Genomic DNA, 18,752 nt, shown 5'->3' with positions numbered 1-18,752 from the left:
TCCCTTCCCTCCCTCCTTCCTGCCCCTCTCTCTTTCTTCTTTCTTTTTGTTTTAGTGCATTATTTATTCTCTGCTTCCTTCCAAGGATTTAAAGTGGCTTATAAGAGAAGCCATACACAACTGGTAGGTGAAATATACAAAGAAAAAAATCAAGAAAAGAAGATTTTTAATTTCAAATTTAAATACAAAATTTAATGTTGCTTCTATAAATAAAATTTATCTATTTTTTCCCTTAGCATTATGGAACATAGAAATTAAAGGAGTCAAACTAAATTACATTGATCTTATGAGAAAAGAAAGAAATATGCTCTTTTCAATGGAAAGGGACGTTTATTTATTTAAAAAAAATTTTTTAATCTATTTATTTGAGAGAGGGAGACAGAGAGAGAGCATGAGCAGGGGGAGGGACAGGGGGAAAAGGAGAGATAACCTTAAGCAGGACCCATGCCAAATGCAGAGCCTAACACTGGTCGATCCCAGGACCTTGAGATCATGACCTGAGCTGAAATCAAGAGCCTGTGGCTTAACTGACTGAGCCACCTAGGTGCCCTGGAGAAGGAAATCTATTACTGCTACCTGAATTTGAGTGAAAATTCTAACATGGGCTTTCTCTAACAAAGATAAATCAGTGTTCCTTGTTTTGGAAAAACATGTAGTAACATATTTGAACTTGATTAGCTTGCTTGTTTTTTTACAAAACTAAAGTGGATTCCTTTAGGAGCTAACAAGAAAATGATTCAAGTTCATAGCCTTTTGGGCAGCTAATAATGCAAGAAGAATATTCAGATCCTGGAAGAATGCACACACTAGAAAAATCTTTGAACCACACTTGACTATGCATGAGAAAGATCTAACTTTAAACTAAACGTTACTTAATTTGGTTTGAGTTTTGGTGTTGATCAACAGAAAGTTGGAGGTTATGCTCTACAAAAAAGAAGAATATTCAGTTCTGGTATTCTGTATTAATCTTGGAATTCTTGAAATTTTTTCTATCCTCCTTTCTCTCTAGATTTTTGTGCATGTGTTTTTAACTGAGATTATGAGAAAAAAATATGTTCTCTTACCTTTCAGAGATTTAAACAACTAAGAAATGCTTTAGGGAGGATGGTGGTTCTGGGAGAAAGCTCTATGCAGCATAACAATCAGTTCACTGTCTGCTAAGTGAGTCTATTAATCATCTTTCATGATAAAACAGAGGGAAACAGGAAAAAAGAAATATATATTTTTAGACTTATCACAATATCTTGGAAGCTGCAAGTGAGAATTTGTCCTAAGAAACAGAAACTCAAACTTTGCCCAGCAAAGCTGTAGGTTTTCTCACTTTTTCTCCATAGCAAAGCCTCTCTTATGAAATGCACTTCGCAGGGCTGATTTTACATCCTTATTCCGAAGGCTGTAGATTAGTGGGTTCAGCATGGGGGTGACAAGATTATTCAATATCTGAATTATCGCACTGAGCAAGGCACTAGGATTCGGCTGGAGATAGATGATGATTACCGGCCCATAAGCACAAAGAATTGCAGTGATGTGGGCACTGCAGGTAGAGAAGCCTTGCTGTCTGCCCTCTGCTGAGCGAATTTTTGATATGGAGATCCCAATGCGAGTGTAGGAAACAAGGATGAGAGCAAAGCAAATGAGAGACAAAAGACCAACATTTGTAAAACCTACCTTTTGGGCTAGAGATGTGTCCCCACAGGCTAGAGGTAAGACAGCAGGTATATCACAGAAGTAGTAGTCTACTTCGTTAGAGGCACAGTAGGACAACTGGAAGGTGAGGGAAGTTAGAATGATGGTGTGAACACAGCCACACATCCAGGTCCCGGTGGCCAAGATGGCGCAGACCCTGTGATTCATGATGACCGTGTATCTCAGGGGATAACAGATGACGACAAAGCGGTCATAGGCCATCACTGTGTATAGGAAGCACTCAGTACAGCCCAGGAAATGGTAGAAGAAGACCTGGGCCACGCAGCCCTGAAAAGAGATACTTTGACTCTGCCCTGAAAGGTATAACAGCATCTTGGTAACAGTTGTTGAAGAGAAACCCAGGTCAAACATGGAGAGGTTTCCCAAGAAAAAGTACATAGGGGTGTGCAGCTGAGAGGAAGAGATGATAGCTGTAAGAATGAGCACATTTCCCAAGAGAGTACACAAATAGAATGAGGAGAACAGGAAGAAGAGGACTGTCTCTAGGCCCTCTGTCTCAGGGATTCCCAGCAGGATGAATTCAGTCACCATTGTGTGATTTCTCATTTCTATGGAAGAACCAACTCTAAGGTGTCTGTGGAAAGAAATCTGTGGTTAAATTTAATATGTATGTAAATAAACCGTGCTTAAGCCAGTGAAATGGAAGAGGAGCCAGATGATGTAGATGTCTACGAAGTAGACTTGTCTTCATCTGCTTACTTCTTTCCATACTGGGTATCTCTCTGCAGGTGCAGTTCCTATTTAAAGATGCCCCTTACTACAATCTCACCAAGAAGTCCTACATGACCAGTCTCCTATCTTCCATCTTCATGTTCACTATTAAATCACATTGATTCCAGATGCTGCTTTGCGATTCTAAAAGGATAACTATGAAGACTCAATGTTTTTGTTACAAACAAGGACCCATCCAAGTTTCTTATATTTGCTTAAGACCATTTGCCCACATGAACTCTCCAAAAACCATTTTTGATCCTATAAGCCATACGTACAAAAGATACAGAATATTTCCCACATTGTCTCCTTAGGTATGAGGTCAACAATGGGAAACTCTCCAAAGAAGGGTCTCAGAAAGCTCTTTATGAACACGAGATTACATTAACAGGGTCCATATGCTCTGCATTTTAGTGCATGTGAGTACCTGGTAGCCTCCATTTTCCTGAATTTAGCACAATGAGTAACTGGTAGTGTCCATTTCAGTCTCCAGAGTCTATAATTGTTTAACCAGACCCAAGCTAAGTACTAGTCTAATCTTAAGGCAGCAGAAGGCCCAGTGGTAGTAGAGGAGGCTCCTGTCCAAGTTCCATATTTTGAAAAATGCTGATATCTTTTAACTTTTCCAATACACTAAGATCCTTAAATTATAGATCAACTCATGAAGGCTATTGCTTAAGCCCTTTATCTATCTATCTATCTATCTCTACTTTTAATTTTTTTATTTTTTTGATGATTATGAGGGGAGTGAGAGCCAACGTAAGAGAAGTGAAGGGCAAGCTTTCGGGACTTACATGGCAATCAGGAGACGTAACTGGCTGGGCTACTGAATGCTGCTTTCCTTTCCTTCCCCAGTGAAGGAAGGAGACCTCCTTTGCTAAATCCCCATCAGCTTATAGTCTGCAGGTGGATATCCTGAACTCTTCTCTTTTCAGTCACTTTCAAATAGAATATCACAAATCTAAATGCACTTTAATTCCTTCACAGACTCCTCTCTGACTCCGGGAGCTGTAATCCTTGCCAAATGTGGAAGATTTTAAATAACTTTCTCTTCCTTTGGGTATTAATACCCCAAGTCAGGGACCCTAATTGAGCAAAAGAGCAATTAGAGACTTAGACTAATTGGACCTTAGAAATGAGAGAGAGAGAGAGAGAGAGAGAGAGAAAGAGTGCAGGGGAGGAAAATGATTAAAGACTAAATCTTTTCTGACTTCCATTGTAAAATATACTTCAGTGGAATAATAATTTTGAAATATTCATTTGGTGCATACGTCACACATTTTATATGCACATATATGTATTTACTATATATGTAGACGTTATGTGTATGTTATTATAATAAACAAATTATATTATTTTACTGCACTGTATGATAGGATTGATTTATTGCAAACAGTAACTGGGGTAACCCAGAGAATTAAATAAATGAGTGGAAAACCAGTCACATGGACGGGTGGGAACTAGGGCAGCTCTAGGGCCCTCAGCAGTAGGAATTTATGGAGTGGCCTCCCTGAGCACCACCACCAGATGAGTCAGGCTCAGCTGCCTTTTGCTCCCATGTGCCTCAGCTCCAGATTAAAATCTGAATTCCTTGGCTGGGTCATATGCTTACCTCTGTGGCCAGCATACAGGGTACAGTGGAATGGAGATGGGCAGCTCTCCAAAAGAGAGTGGAAAGGCTTATTGCTAGGAAAAAAAGAGAAGAAGCATGCTAAGAGGCCAAGAAAATATGTAGCTATCACTTGAAGCATCTGTTTTATATTGCTTGACATCTGTTCAAGCTTCCAAGTGAAATTCCTCATATACTCTAGAAGTATTTTTTTTTTTTGGCAAGGAATGACTTACCAAATTCCTCATTAAATACATTCATTCAGTTGCTTATTTGTGCATACATGGATTCATTTGTTTCAACAAATACCAGTTATGACAGGCAAGGCATTGATTATTTGCCAGGAGAACCAGAACAATCTGGGAAATTGTGGTCAGTCATAGTCCTTCTGCTCAAAAATAAGTTTTTTGAGTCTGTGAGGCAGAGTTTTTTATAGTCTTAATTTAACCTCATAAAACTCTGATGAAGTCTTCTATAGACAAGGGAAGTTAGGATAAAAGAACAAATCATGGAGGTCACTCTTAAAGGAACTGGGACTTGGTCTATCCTTAGGACGTTTGGCCATATGGTTTCTGATCTTCAGGGTTCAGTGTTTAAGGAATGTTTAGGGGGCACTTGGGTGGCTCAGTTGGTTGAGCATCTGACTCTTGATTTTGGCTAAGTGTCTTGGGATAGAGCCCCAAGTCTCCATGTTCAGCATGGAATCTGCTTGGGATTCCCTCTCTTCCTCTCCCTCTACCCCTCTTCTCACCCCTCCCCACTGCTCACGTGCACACTCTCTAAATAAATAAATACGTAAATAAATAAATAAAATCTCTGGGGATCCTCCGTGGCTCTGCAATTAAGCTTCTGCCTTAGGCTCAGGTCATGTGATCAGGGTCCTGAGATCGAGTTCCATGTTGGGCTCTCTGCTCATCAGGGAGTCTGCTGTCCCACTGCCCCTCTTCCTACTTGTGCACCCTCTTGCCCTCCCTCCCTCCCTCTCTCTCTCTCTCATAAATAAAAAAATAACACTGCTATGTTCTGGTGAACAGGGATTGTCCTTGGTCTCTGCCTGCAAAGAGCTGACAGTCTAGTAAAAGAAGAAAGACATTAATCAAATTATATATATAACTTATAATTATTTAATGTGGCAAATACTAGGAAGAAAAGTTGAATGGATTGAAAAGTTGTAATGGGAGAGTATTTGTGTTTGCTCATGTTCCTCCTGCCTGTCAGAACATAGGTGCACATAATAATTTGTAGCTACCTGGTGTTCCCTGAAGGTCAGGGAGGACTTCCCTGGGAAAATGCCATCCGATCTGAGACCTGACGAGTGAGTAAGGGTGCAGGGTGGGGGAAAGCACAGCATGTTCTAGGTGGGGGCAAAGCATGTGCAAATGCTTTGAAAGGGAGCACAGCCCACTTAAAGAACTCAAAGAAAGAGAGGAAGAGAATTGTGAGATCAGGCTTGAGAGGCTGAATGGGAAATGATTATTCAGGTCTGGCCAGTCACTGTAAAGGTGATGGATGGTCTCTCCACGAGGAGCTTGAAGAAATGCGAAGAAGGTTTTCAGCAGCATTGCATTTGAGTGTGTCATGAGAGTGAGGGAATATGAAGAGATAATCCTAGCTATGGAGCGAGTTAGAACACACTGAGGGCAACAAATAAGGAAGATCTTTGGGCTACAGAATTTGAGATACTTGGTCAGGAAAAAAGGAGAAAAGACAGTCACTGGGTCAGAGAGATGCTACTGAGAATGTATGTGGATTATTGCCCTGCTTTGGCCTGATCTGATGACACCAGAACTGAACTTAATATTTTACTGTTTGAATTTCCATACCTGAACATATCCTGAGAACCGGACTTTGATTCTGCGACTCAGGGAAAGCCCCCACACAGGTATCTTCTGGGAACACTCAGAAAATTAGAGCCAACTGAGGATAGAAACTAATGAGGATGAGAAACACAGAACCACACTCCATGGGATTAAGACATTTTATTACAAATCAGTTAGACACAATTTATAAACAACATAATACACGTTGCACTATTGGTTTTAGAAATGACTGTCCAGTTTTTCCTCCAAAGTAATTGTTTTTTTTTTAACTTTCCAGTTTGCATAATTAGCCTCTCTTGATCCCATAATGAGATGTCTATTTTCTTTTTTCTCTTGAAAATAGCTCTTTTAACACTATGACCCAGCAATTGCACTACTGGGTATTTACCTCAAAGATACAGATGTAATGAAAAGAAGGGGCACATGCACCCCGATGTTCATAGCAGCAACGTCCACAATACCCAAACTGTAGAAAGAGCCAAGATGTCCTTCAACAGATGAATGGATAAAGAAGATGTGGATCATAATATACAATGGAATATTATTCAGACATCAGAAAGCATGAATACCTAGTATTTACATTGATGCGGATAGAACTCGAGGGTCTTATACTAAATGAAAGAAGGCAATCAGAGAAAGACAATTATCATATGGTTTCACTTGTATGTGGAATATAAGAAATAGCACAGAGGATCATGGAGGAATGGAGGGAAAACAGAATGTGAAGAGAAGGAGACAAACCACGAGAGACTCTTGACTCTGGGAAACAAGCTGAGGGTTGTGGAAGGAGAAGTGGGTAAGGAGATTGGGTAACTGGGTGATGGGCATTAAGGAGGGCACATCATGTGATGAGCACTGGGTGTTATGTGCAAATAATGAATCAGTGAACACTACATCAAAAACTAATGATGTACTATATGTTGGCTAATTGAATGTAAAACAAGAAAGAAAATAGTTCTAAAAATTAAATGTTACAATCTCATTGTAAAATTGTTAAGAGTAGAGCAGAACCATATAGAAGAGAGTAAAAATCACCCCAAATTGGATGACCAATTTTTAATATTTGGGTGAACACTCTCTTCAACCATCCATTTACACACAGATGCATTTATATGAAGATAAAAAATAAGGCATAAGTATTCACAATATTTTTGTTGCTTCGCCTGTTATAGGAATTTTGTCTTTGACTGTCCTGTTCCCTGGACCTTTGTTTTATGGAATCAGTGTATTGGGTAAGGCGAAGGAAAGATTCATGAATAATAGAAAAGGCCAGAGTAACTTGTGGAAAATAAAAGGAAGAGTTACAGTTGGTTAAGAGAATGGATTTTTGAAGGGCTTGAAGACGGAAATTAGAAATAATGTGGGATAGCTCTCATACATCAGAGGTAGTAAAAGGAAAAAAGCTGAAATAAGATTTTTTGGGCAGTGTGTGTAGAAGGTCAAACATTTGTTTTCAAAGTTATAGCAAAATTGCTAGATTATGTATAGCTGCATGAGGATGGGAGCTAGAATCCTAGTTCGATCCACAAGCAAGCTGTGCGACTTAGGGAAATTTAGCTGACATCCCCAAACCTTGTTTCACATTCTACAAAATGATCTCAGTATTCTTACATAGGTAGATTTGATAATATACATAAATCAGTTTCAAGGTGCTGGGTAAGGGGCGAGCACTCAGTGAATGGTAACTCTAGGCAGATCCCTTGAAGGCTACCTCAGGCTACATCTCTTCTCTGCCCACATCAGACTAAGGTATTTAACAATTAAACTGCAATCTGAGAGGGTTCATCGGTATATGTAGTTACAAGACAAGGGAGAGAACTAGCAAACTAAAAAAAAAACACAGGATATGTGAAAAGTGGATAATCAGGTTTATTTTTATGTTGTGGTAAATTACATATAACATAAAATTTACTGTCTTTACCATTTTTTTCTTTTTAAAGATTTTTATTTATTTATTTGACAGAGAGAGATCACAAGTAGGCAGAGAGGCAGGCAGAGAGAGAGGAGGAAGCAGGCTCCCCGCTGAGCAGAGAGCCTGATGTGGGGCTTGATCCCAGGACCCTGGGAGCATGACCCGAGCCAAAGGCAGAGGCCTTAACCCACTGAGCCACCCAGGCGCCCCCCCGTCTTTACCATTTTTAAAAGATTTATTTATTTGAGAGAGAAAGAGCATGTGCGAGCAGGGGGAGGAGCAGAAGGGGAGGGAGAGAGAATCTTAAGCAGATTCTGTGTTGAGCATGGAGCTTGACCGGGGGCTTGATTTAATAACCCTGAGCTCATGACCTGAGCTGAAACTGAGAGTCAGTGCTTAACCGAGGGACCCATGTAGGTGGTCCTATCTTTACCATTTTTAAGTGTTACAGTTCAGTAGTGTTAAGTATCTTTGTACTGTTGCACAACCAATTTCCAGAACTTTTTGCAAAACTTGTTGCAAAACTGAAACTCTATATTCATTAAACAACTACCCATTTTCCCTTCCACCAGCCCTTGGCAACCACCATTCTATCACTTGCCTTTTTGTGACTGGTGCATTTCACTCAACGGCATATCCTCAAAGTTTATCTATGTTGTAGTATGTGTCAGAATTCCCTTCCTTTTTAAGGCTGAGTAATATTCCATGTATGTATAGACCACATTTTGTTTATCCATTCGCTATCAGTGGATACCTGGATTGCTTCCACCTCCTGGCTATTCTGAATAATGCTGCTATGAACATGCTATGAATATGAATATCTTTTCCAAAACTAGTTTTCAGTTCTTTTTGATATATGCTCAGAAATGGAATTGCTGAATCCTATGGTAATTTTAAATTATTTGAGGAAGCACCACACTATTTTCCAGAGTAGACGCACCATTTGACATTCTCACCTAGAGTGCACAAAGTTTCCAATTTCTGCACATCCTTGCCAACAATTATTATTTTCTTTTTTAAGTAATAGCCATCTAAAGGGTTAGAGGTGATGACTCATTGTGAGTTTGACTTACATTTCCCTAATGATTAGCAATATTAAGCATCTTTTCATATGCTTGTTGGCCATTCGTGTGTTTTCTTTGGAGAAGTATCTATTTAAAAATGGAGCTGCCCATTTCCAGATCAAGTTATTTGTTTTTTTTGTTGTTGATGGAGTAAGATTTTAAGAAGTGGTTTGCACACATGTGTGTGTGCCTATGTTTTAAATACAATGTTATATTGATTTCTTGCTGAAGTTTTACATATAAGAAAGATTTAAACTGTTTTAAAGGTTTTCTTTCCCTCCAATGCCAAACAGTCATTGCAATACTGATTTAGAAATGGTCAAAAAAGTGGTCAGAGTCCATTTACATTTCGGCTTTTATCCACCTTTAATTTTACTTAAATGTGGACCTATATTTAAATTAGTGTCTATTGTTGTCATGCATTCTAATTATTTCACTCATGTTCTTTTTGTGTGACTAAATATGCAATATATCATAATTTCAATGGTTGAGTGATATTCATTCATTCATTCATTCATTCAATGAACTTATACTGGATTCTTACTATGTCACTGGGTGATGTCCTGAGTACATGACAGTGAATAAGACAGACAAGAAATCTGCTGAACAAGTATCAATATTAGTGTGATGAATATCTGCCCGAAAACACCATCTAAGCTTTACCAGATACCATAGCATTATCCTCAAACTGTTTTTTTGTTTGCCTATTTCTGTGTTTTACAAAACAAAAACTCTACTATATGAAGGTGACATGAAGATTAGATAATATCTGTGAAATGTTCATCATAGTGCCCGGAGAACAGGTCATGCTCTATAAATATTAATTAATAGGGGTGCCTGGGTGGCTCAGTGAGTTAAAGCCTCTGCCTTCGGCTCAGGTCATGGTCCCAGGGTTCTGGGATCAAGCCCCACGTAGGGCTCCCTGCCCAGCAGGGAGCCTGCTTCCCCTCCTTCTCTCTCTCTGCCTGCCTCTCTGTCTACTTGTGATCTCTGTATGTCAAATAAATAAATGGAAGTCTTTGAAAAAAAAATATTAATTAATACTGTTCTTGGCAACATGGAGGAACAGAAATGTTTATAGGCAGAAAAGAATATTCCAAGTTCAGTGAGATAAATGAAAGGAGAGTGATCTGGCACAGAGATGGAATAGTGAGGGGTGCTTCTGGGCCACCACTCCTCACTATGTTCAATGAGACAAAATTGACTGTCCATTAGAGGAAGAAGAAATCTGTCTCCAGATGCATGCTATGCCCCATAGGTTCCATATCCAGGAACAAGGCAGGAGGATAACATTAGTTGTAGAGTTATTTCTAGGGCCCCAGGGGTTACAGAGATAACAAACATAGAAAATCTTATTAGGAAAACAAAATAGAGCACTTTCAAGGAAGCATTTTCTATTATTTAAAAGGAGGAAATATATGGATGACGTTGAGAAATAAATTTCCAAAATCCATTTTAAAAAACCCATAATTTATTCCAGAGAAATAAATACTACATTGTGGAACACTCTTTTCAGGGAACTTTTCACTTCTCTGTTTCTTAAGGAATATATTAATGAGTTCAGCATGGGTGAGACAATATTATTTAATATCTGCACCACGGCATCAAGCAAGGGGTTGGGTGTGGGGTGCAGATAGATGATGATTACAGGACCATAGGCACAGAGGATTGCCGCGAGGTGGGCACTGCAGGTGGAGAAAGCTTTCCGTCTGCCCTCTGCCGATCGGATTCTCAGAATGGCAATCCCAATGCGAGTGTAGGAGACACAGACACTGAACCAAAGCACTGAAGCCAGAAAGCCAACATTAGTGGAGCCCACTCTCCGGGCCAGGGAACTGTCAGCACAGGCCAGGGGTAAGACAGCGGGAATGTCACAGAAGAAGTAGTCCACCCGGTTGAAGTCACAGTATGTTAACTGAAAGGTGAAGGAGGTCAGGATGGTGGCATGGAGACAACCCACCAACCAGGCTGCCACAACCAAACCCACACAGACCCCAGGTTTCATGATGAGCATGTACCTCAGTGGGTGACAGATGGCCACGAAGCGGTCATACGCCATCACAGAATAGAGGCATCCTTCAGCAGACCCAAGGAAATGGTAGAAGAAGAGCTGAGCAGCACAGCCCTCATAAGAAATGGTGTGGCTTTGGCCGGAGAGATAGAACAGCATCTTGGGACAGGTTACAGATGGGAACAGCATGTCAAAAATAGATAGAAGTCCCAGGAAGAAATACATGGGGGTATGAAGGGTAGAGGAAGAAACAACTGCTGTAAGGATGAGTGAATTTCCAAGCAGGGTGAAGAGGTAAATAAATGAGAAGATGACAAACAGCACAGTCTCCAGTCCCTTTGTCTGAGGTATTCCCAGGAGAATAAACTCATGGAGCTCTGTGTGATTCCTCATGTTCCTGGAGCACACAAGATGGTGAAAGCATGGATGCAGAGGCTGACTCGTGGCAGACACAATAGCAACACATTCATCACCACCAATATTTTTTTACATTTTTAAAGAAGATTTTATTTTTAAGTAATCTCTACAGCCAGTGTGGTGCTTTCAGTTACAACCCTGAGATCAAGAGTCACGTACTTGCCAACTGAGCCAGCTAGGTGCCCCAGCCTTTGTTTAAATATAAATGTGATGCTGAAATTAAGAATTAGGGATTCTACCAAAGACATTTAGGGGGTGGTAAAGCACATGTATGCTTTTATGTCTCAAGATAGCATCTTCTTTCATGAGTACGGATACAAAGCAATATGAAACACCACCATGGCTAAGGAAACAAAGACCTCAATACTGAACAGATGAACATAATTTAATCAACATCCACAACCAATTATGCAGCAATAAATGCCTTAAACTGGACTAGTCTGGAAACCCTATCCTCCTGATTCCTTTTTTTTTTTTTTTTAAATATTTTATTTATCTATTTGACAGAGATCACAAGTAGGCAGAGAGGCAGGCAGAGAGAGAGGAGGAAGCAGGCTCCCCGCTGAGCAGAGAGCCCGATGCGGGGCTCGATCCCAGAACCCCGGGACCACGACCTGAGCCGAAGGCAGAGGCCCCAACCCACTGAGCCACCCAGGCACCCCCTCCTGATTCCTTTTCAGAACACACCTAGGGTTATTCAAAGCCATTGTCAAATACCCTAAATTTTAGAATGCTCTGAAATTATCCCTTTTGTCTTCAGACTACTTTAAGCCTTCTTTATTAACCTTGGGAGTCAATGGCTGTAGTGAGCCTCCTTTTGGCTTGAGAGTCCATGCCTAATGAAAGGAATTTAGGTACACAACGAAATGTACAGAATCTAATTCCCAAACTAGAAAAGATAAGATGAACCTTGAACATCTTCATAATTGATGACAACTCATTGTTTTCTCTTGCTGGTGGAAAAAAGTCATGTAAGTGATAGGTGGAAGTAGAGAGCTAAGGAAGAAGAACCAACCTTCCTGAGGAGAAGGAAAAGGAGTAAGTCATGATTGGTGCAAAGTTTGTTGTGTAATAGTAAAAAGTTCCCAAAGAGGGTGGGGACCCAAGAGGGTTGCCATTTTAGCATTCAAATCTAGGGGTTTTCATAAGCTATTTTTGGGAACTATCTTGAGTATCCTGAATGTGGGCCCCCTGTGGATTGGCTGCTAAGGTGTGCCAATCGGGATTTTGATCATGCACCTGTCAGGTTCTGTTCATGTGTTAATGGTCTTTTGGGCTAACTTCTGGAGATTAACTGCCTCGACTTGTGATAGTGACCAAAGTTTTATGGTTAATTGCTTTGTTTCAGGATGTTTTGCAGAAGTCTCTTCTACAGAGGTTACTAGACAGGATACTACCTGTCTAAGTTGTAAAACAGGAAGCTAGTGTGGTTTCATTTTAGCTGTCCCAGCTCCCTGTTTTCCTGTTGGGGACCCTGTCCCTGACTACCTAAGTGTCCAACAAACTCCTAACAATATGACATATTAAAATAACTTGGATTAGAGATCTAAAGACCCAAGTTCAAGTTCTGATTTTTGGTGGTGTGACTATGGATCAGAAACTTAATATTTCTGAACCTTATGTTCTCATCTATAAAGAAGCAGAAAGCATTCACTGTACCAGTAGCCTCAGCCTGAATTTATCATTCCATCTAGGAAATTTTTTGAGAATGAAAGAAGGCATTACTAATAATTAAGGCAGTACGGTAGTGGTAACATAGGAAACTTTCTGCCACTTCACTGAGTAATCTCAACATTATGCCCCTCATCTGTGTCCACAAATCTGTATTTTGATATGCACCACTGTAACTGTGCTCCTTGAAATGTGGGTTATTTTTCTTTTTTAAATAGGCTCCATACCCAGCGTGGAGCCCAATGTGGGGCTTGAACTCACAACCCTGAGATCAAGAACTGAGCTGAGATCAAGAGTCATATGCTTAACCAACTGAGCCACCCAGGGGCCCCAAAATGTGGGGTAGTCTTATAACTGTGCCTGGTATATAGTAGGTACTCACTAAATGTTTTTGATTAACTGAGATAATATTTATTTCTCAGAATTATTGTAAAGACTAAATATGATGATGTTTATGAAAGATCTTGATCCATAATAAAGTGCTATATAATGGTTCATTATTATAATATTTATTATAGAGGGTCTCATGCTAAGGAATTTGCGAAGTTGTTACCTGCATGAAGATGATAGTCAGTGTCTTAAGTCTTAACGAGGCCCTTATAGGAAATACGGTAAAGGAGGCCAAAATAGGTATGGTGACCAACCCCTGAGAAATACATTTTTGGAAAAGGAGAAGGAAAGGGAATGTATATGAAGAAATATATTAAATCTTCGAAGAATTTGAAAGAGAACCAGGATAATGTCTTTTATATATCTTTGTATCATAAAGATATTTTCTCTGTGTCATAGAAATATAATTTCTTGCGGTGCCTGGGTGGCTCAGTGGGTTAAGCATAAGACTTTTGATTTTGGTGCAAGTCATGATCTCAGGGTTATGAGATCAAGCCCCGTGTCCAGGTCTGTGCTCAGTGGGGAGTTTCCTTCTCTCCCCCTCCCTCTGACCTTCCCCCCACTCAAATAAATAAATAAATCCTAAAAAAAGAAACATACCTTCTCCATATCAGGAAATATATCTAATTTTTTAATTCTAAGCAACTGTGTGGTGCTTGGAACATGAAAGATATGACTTAAGGCATGGGGAACATAAAAGAATAAATGAATGCATTCCTGCCTGCTATTTGATAGAGTGATGGAGGAAAGGATTCTAGTCATTGCGTAAAATGAGAAGGAAGCCCTCAACTGTGATTTCTTCCAACAATTCTTGCTACCCAGGACTCCAGAGTTGAGAGTCAAAGTGAAAAGTTGAGAAAGATGGGGAGATGCTCTGAGACTTACATGGTCGAATTGTCATGACTGGCTCAAGTAAGGAAAACAATTTTTCCCCTCCTTTTATCTTCAGTTTCTTCTATAGAGGTGTGGGGCTCTCCATTTCAAATGTCTGTCTTCCATAGGTGCCATGGAATTGGACTCGGGTGCTCTAGCTGTAGACCCCAACTGGTCTTTTGCATTCAGACTCACTCAGAGGGAGGATGCTATATATTCAACGACTGTCTTATCACCTAGTGTGATTTCCTCAGAATTAGCAGAAACAAAATAATCTCCTATCTGTGTAGGACTTTCAATTACCTCATAGTCCCTCTGGAGCCCCATCCGTGAGGTAGTCCAAGATCCAGGGAACAAGAGCCCTCTGAGCACAGGGAGCAATTAAATGCTAGGTGTTGAGAGAGTTTAAGAGTGAAAAAATAGTACATGGTAATCAAGATAACCTTGAAAGGAATTAGGAGTCAAAGAACTTGTGGAGCCCCAACCACCCCATTTTTCTGTTCTGAGTAGACTTCCCATGGAATCCTTTTGTTCTTTACAAAACTCAGAGATTTAGCTGCTTCTTTGTCATTTTTTTCCCCCTTCCAATTTCTACTTATTCCCTTACCTCTTTCAGTTGTAGAAGAAATTCTAGCATGGTGAAAAGTATCCTCCTTGGAGCCAGAAGGTTCTGGTATGAAGAAGAAGCCTGTTTCTCATTAGCTATAGGTCCTTGAGAAAGTCAGTAGTCCTTTCTGAACCTTAATATAGCCATTTATAAAATAGAGTTATAACAGTATTTCACACGGTGATTGTAAATGAAATAATGCTTACACAGTTCCTGACATAAACTATTTGCTCCTCTGATTTTTATTGAAAATAGATGGAATGCGGACTTCTCTTCATTATTAGAAACTTTGCTTTTTTCCCCCCTTACTCCTGCCCTACCCAATCTTAGGATGAAGTTTTGTTTTCTTTGTCTGTGGGCTTAATTTTTTGTTTGTTTGTTTTGCTTTTTTTTTTTTTTTAGTTTTGCTTATTTTAACTACTAGTAATTACAGCGAGAGACATGGTGAGTAACAAAAACAAAACAAACTAATATTTCTAGAGTTAATAAAAATGTAAGAAATTTAGGAATCCTTCTCATAATAATAGCCTGTTCTCTAAAGAACCTAAATGATAGAAGACTTCCAGACTCTCAGCATTTAACCAGACCAATCCAAGAAAGGGGAAAAAGCCCCAAGAAAGAGAAAGTGGAACTAACACTTGAAGAGTGCCTACTTGTGACAAATGACTTAAAAAATCCCATTTTATTTAATTCTCCCAACATAGGTATAGGGTAAGTATTATTAGTGTGCTTCACAAATGATGTCATGGATCCCACCAGAGAAGTTAAGTCGCTTCCTCAAGATTCCACAACTGTTCAGTAGTAGAGGTAGGAATTGAGCCTAGACTCACAGACTGAATTCAATGGCAAAACCAAGTTGGTATTAAAACATCAGAACCTGATTCCTAGTTTTCCTCACAATTTTTGAGCCTCTGGATGAGGAAGGTATGCCTTCTTTTCATCCTCAGGGATTTAGACCCAAGAGCTTCAACCTGCCTATCTCCTTTTGTAGTTATTTGTGCTTGTTTGTCCAAAGTATATTTGCTTGTCATCGATGACAATTACTACTGTTAAACAATAGCCAGCCTCTTTTAAGGAGTTTCTGACGAGCAACTAAGTGGCTTTGTGGTGGCAGCCATTAACCCTGTGTGAAATTAAAGCTGTTCATCCTACTGTGTAAATTACTTAACACTGGTTTCTTTTTTTTTTTTTTAAGATTTTATTTATTTATTTGACAGACAGAGATCACAAGTAGGCAGAGAGGCAGACAGAGAGAGAGAGGGAAGCAGGCTCACTGCTGAGCAGAGTCCAATGTGGGGCTCGATCCCAGGATCCTGGGATCATGACCTGAGCTGAAGGCAGAGGCTTTAACCCACTGAGCCACCCAGGTGCCCCTTAACACTGGTTTCTAATAAGAATTTAGTATAAAGTAGCTAGATCTGTATTTTTTTCCCCAACCCACCTTATTGCTTATCTACCCATTTATGATTAAGTTCCTTTAGGGTTCAGTTTTCATGTGATTTCTTCAAGCATAAAATTTGCAAGTTAGATAAAAATGATGGCTATTAATTGCAATTGTTATCACTGGTAGGTCAGGTAATCAATGCTTATAAGACTTGTGTACATTTCTGAGCATTTATCCATTTGGTCTGTTTGAAATCTATTTTACAATAGCTATGATAGATAGCGATCACAAGACCTAAGAGTATACAACCATCAGCATTTATATGTATTTATTCATTAATCAAATAATTTTATGCATTTTAGGCACTTCTTTACATAAAGGATTAAAACTTTTAAGAACACATAAAGGGCTTAAGTATGATAAGAACAAGAGGAAGTCTTAGATGAATCACCAAGGAAACATTAGAGGAGAGAAAAGAACAACAGGAGACTTATATGAAACTCCATGATGATAAGAGAGATAGATAGGAAGTAGGAAATAAGGGGATGACCAGAACAATTTGTTCAGACCTTACTAAGTATCTCTCTCTCTTTTTTAAAAGATTTTATTTATTTATTTATTTATTTATCTGAGAGAGAGAGACCACATTAGCAGGGGGAGGGGCAGAGGGAGAAGGACAAGCAGACTCCCCACTCAGCAGGGAGACCTACTTGGGGTTCCATCCCGGGACCCTGAGATCATGAGTTGAGCCCAAGCCAGACAGTTAATCAACTAAGACACTCAAGTGCCCTGTGTTAAGTATTTCTATGCAGTAACACAAACAGCTCTTCTTTCAGGAAGGGAAACGACTGTGGAAAGAACTGGATGGAAATAAGCAGCATTCTATGATCAACACACACAGGCATAAACAGAGTCTATGTGTTGTCTTGGTAGGTGCTGAAATGGATCAGACACTGTTCTCATAATTACAGACCTCTCTCTCATTTTCTGTCAATATGCTTTTCATATTCAAAAGAAGTTGTTGGCTTTAAAAGGTTACTCTTCTTATTGATCATAATCAGATATAGGGAGGATAAGGAGCATGTGGCACAGAGCCCAGATAAGTGTTATGAATCATAGAGAAATTCATTACTTTCTCCTGCAAAATCTGTGTTAATACAGTGGTTCTACTCCAGGAAAGCCTCGGGGACTTGGGACCCTTCTGTCTTGTGGACTCTTATTCATAGGGGTTCTCACCCTAGTCTCCATAGTCCAAAGTGGCTCAGAATGTATCTGCATTCCCATCAGTGAATAGGAAGAGGGGAAAGTGAGGAGGTCATAATCTTTTCTTCAAAAGGGTGTGGTGTGATGTTGCACATGTCATTTTTTATTTCCCATTAGCCAGAACTTAGTCCTAAGGTCACACACTTAGTTTTAAGGGAGGCTGGGAAATGTCCTTATTCTGAATGGCCATAGACTTGGCTCAACTTGGGGTAAACTTGAGAGTTGATATTGGAGGATGCTTAGCAACATGCAGTCACAAAGACAGATTTTTGGATGAAGACACCTAATGTAAAGTAGGTTGTGTTTATTCTCTATTATATTACAAATTTTGTTCTCCTTAAGCATTTATAATATCAGATATTTTCTTTTTTATTTACTTGCTTATTTGTTTATTGAATATTTCCTCCCCCTGTAATGTAAACTTCACCTAGGGAAGGGTCTTTGTGTCTTGCTATCGCTGCAATGACAGTGTTTAGAACAATGCCTTGCCTACAGTAGAAGCCCAATAATTTTATGTTGACTAAAAGAATGAGTAACATATTCTTTTTTAATATCTGATCAGTGGATTCATTTAGTAGTCTATATACAAAGAGTGAAATTATTCACTGTGTTTATGGAAAGTATGAATAAGCAGATAAATAAAATGTATTCATATTTTTAACGGCTATAAAGGTCTGTTGAATTATGTCTATTGTGCCAAGTACAGAGGTCTTTCATATAAGTGTCCTTCTGATAACCAGCATCATAGGTATGTTTCCTGATTCGGTTCCTTCCAACCCAGATGCCATGTAGAGTCTGTGGCAGATGTCTAGTTTTGATTTCTCTAGTTCAGCTGGGTCAGATGATAAACTGTCCGTTTTCCCAGCATCTCCCTGTGGTTGACCAGACACTGCAGCCAACAGAATTTACAGTCGGGAGGAACAATACCAGATGTGATTGCTACCGAAAGCAAAGGGTCATTCCCTTTCACAATTAGTTTGGTACATGTAAGGAACATAGTCCCAAAGCCTAATTATGATAAAATAGAATCTGTGCTTATATTGTGGTTTACTATACGTGTGTGTACACACGCACACACAAACACACACAGATATCACATCCATTAAGAGCCATTTGGTCTTCAGTAACAACCCAGGGAAGTAGGTATGCCATTATTTTCATTTTGCAAATAAGATAAACTCAGAGAAAGTAGATGTGAATGACGTTGCAGAGACCAAAATTAACCTGAGTTTTCATACGTATATTCTCTTTAACCTATACATAGTCTCAATGGCAATATGATTCTTTAAGTGTCAGATTTAACATCATTTTGA

The 18,752-nt window shown here is 39.5% G+C and overlaps 2 protein-coding genes across 2 annotated transcripts; both read right to left on the bottom strand.

Annotated features, from left to right (window-relative positions):
* Window positions 1-1,317: 1,317 nt before the first annotated feature.
* On the bottom strand, window positions 1,318-2,256 carry LOC111153997 (putative olfactory receptor 10D4). Its single transcript, XM_022513348.1, has one exon. It carries the CDS (start codon window positions 2,251-2,253, stop codon window positions 1,318-1,320), a length of 936 nt encoding a protein of 311 aa, XP_022369056.1. The 5' UTR covers window positions 2,254-2,256.
* An 8,038-nt stretch (window positions 2,257-10,294) lies between these two features.
* On the bottom strand, window positions 10,295-11,227 carry LOC111153966 (olfactory receptor 148-like). The gene has a single exon (XM_022513323.1). It carries the CDS (start codon window positions 11,225-11,227, stop codon window positions 10,295-10,297), a length of 933 nt encoding a protein of 310 aa, XP_022369031.1.
* Window positions 11,228-18,752: the final 7,525 nt, after the last annotated feature.

This window comes from Enhydra lutris, unplaced genomic scaffold (assembly GCF_002288905.1).
Source record: "Enhydra lutris kenyoni isolate GAN:26980312 unplaced genomic scaffold, ASM228890v2 scaffoldscaffold34, whole genome shotgun sequence".
Classification (NCBI taxonomy): domain Eukaryota; kingdom Metazoa; phylum Chordata; class Mammalia; order Carnivora; family Mustelidae; genus Enhydra; species Enhydra lutris.
This window is presented reverse-complemented; position numbering and strand designations above follow the sequence as displayed.

Coding starts and splice junctions, on each gene's coding strand:
- LOC111153966 (XM_022513323.1), bottom strand. CDS start 11,227: ATGAGGAATCACACAGAGCTCCATGAGTTTATTCTCCTGGGAATACCT.
- LOC111153997 (XM_022513348.1), bottom strand. CDS start 2,253: ATGAGAAATCACACAATGGTGACTGAATTCATCCTGCTGGGAATCCCT.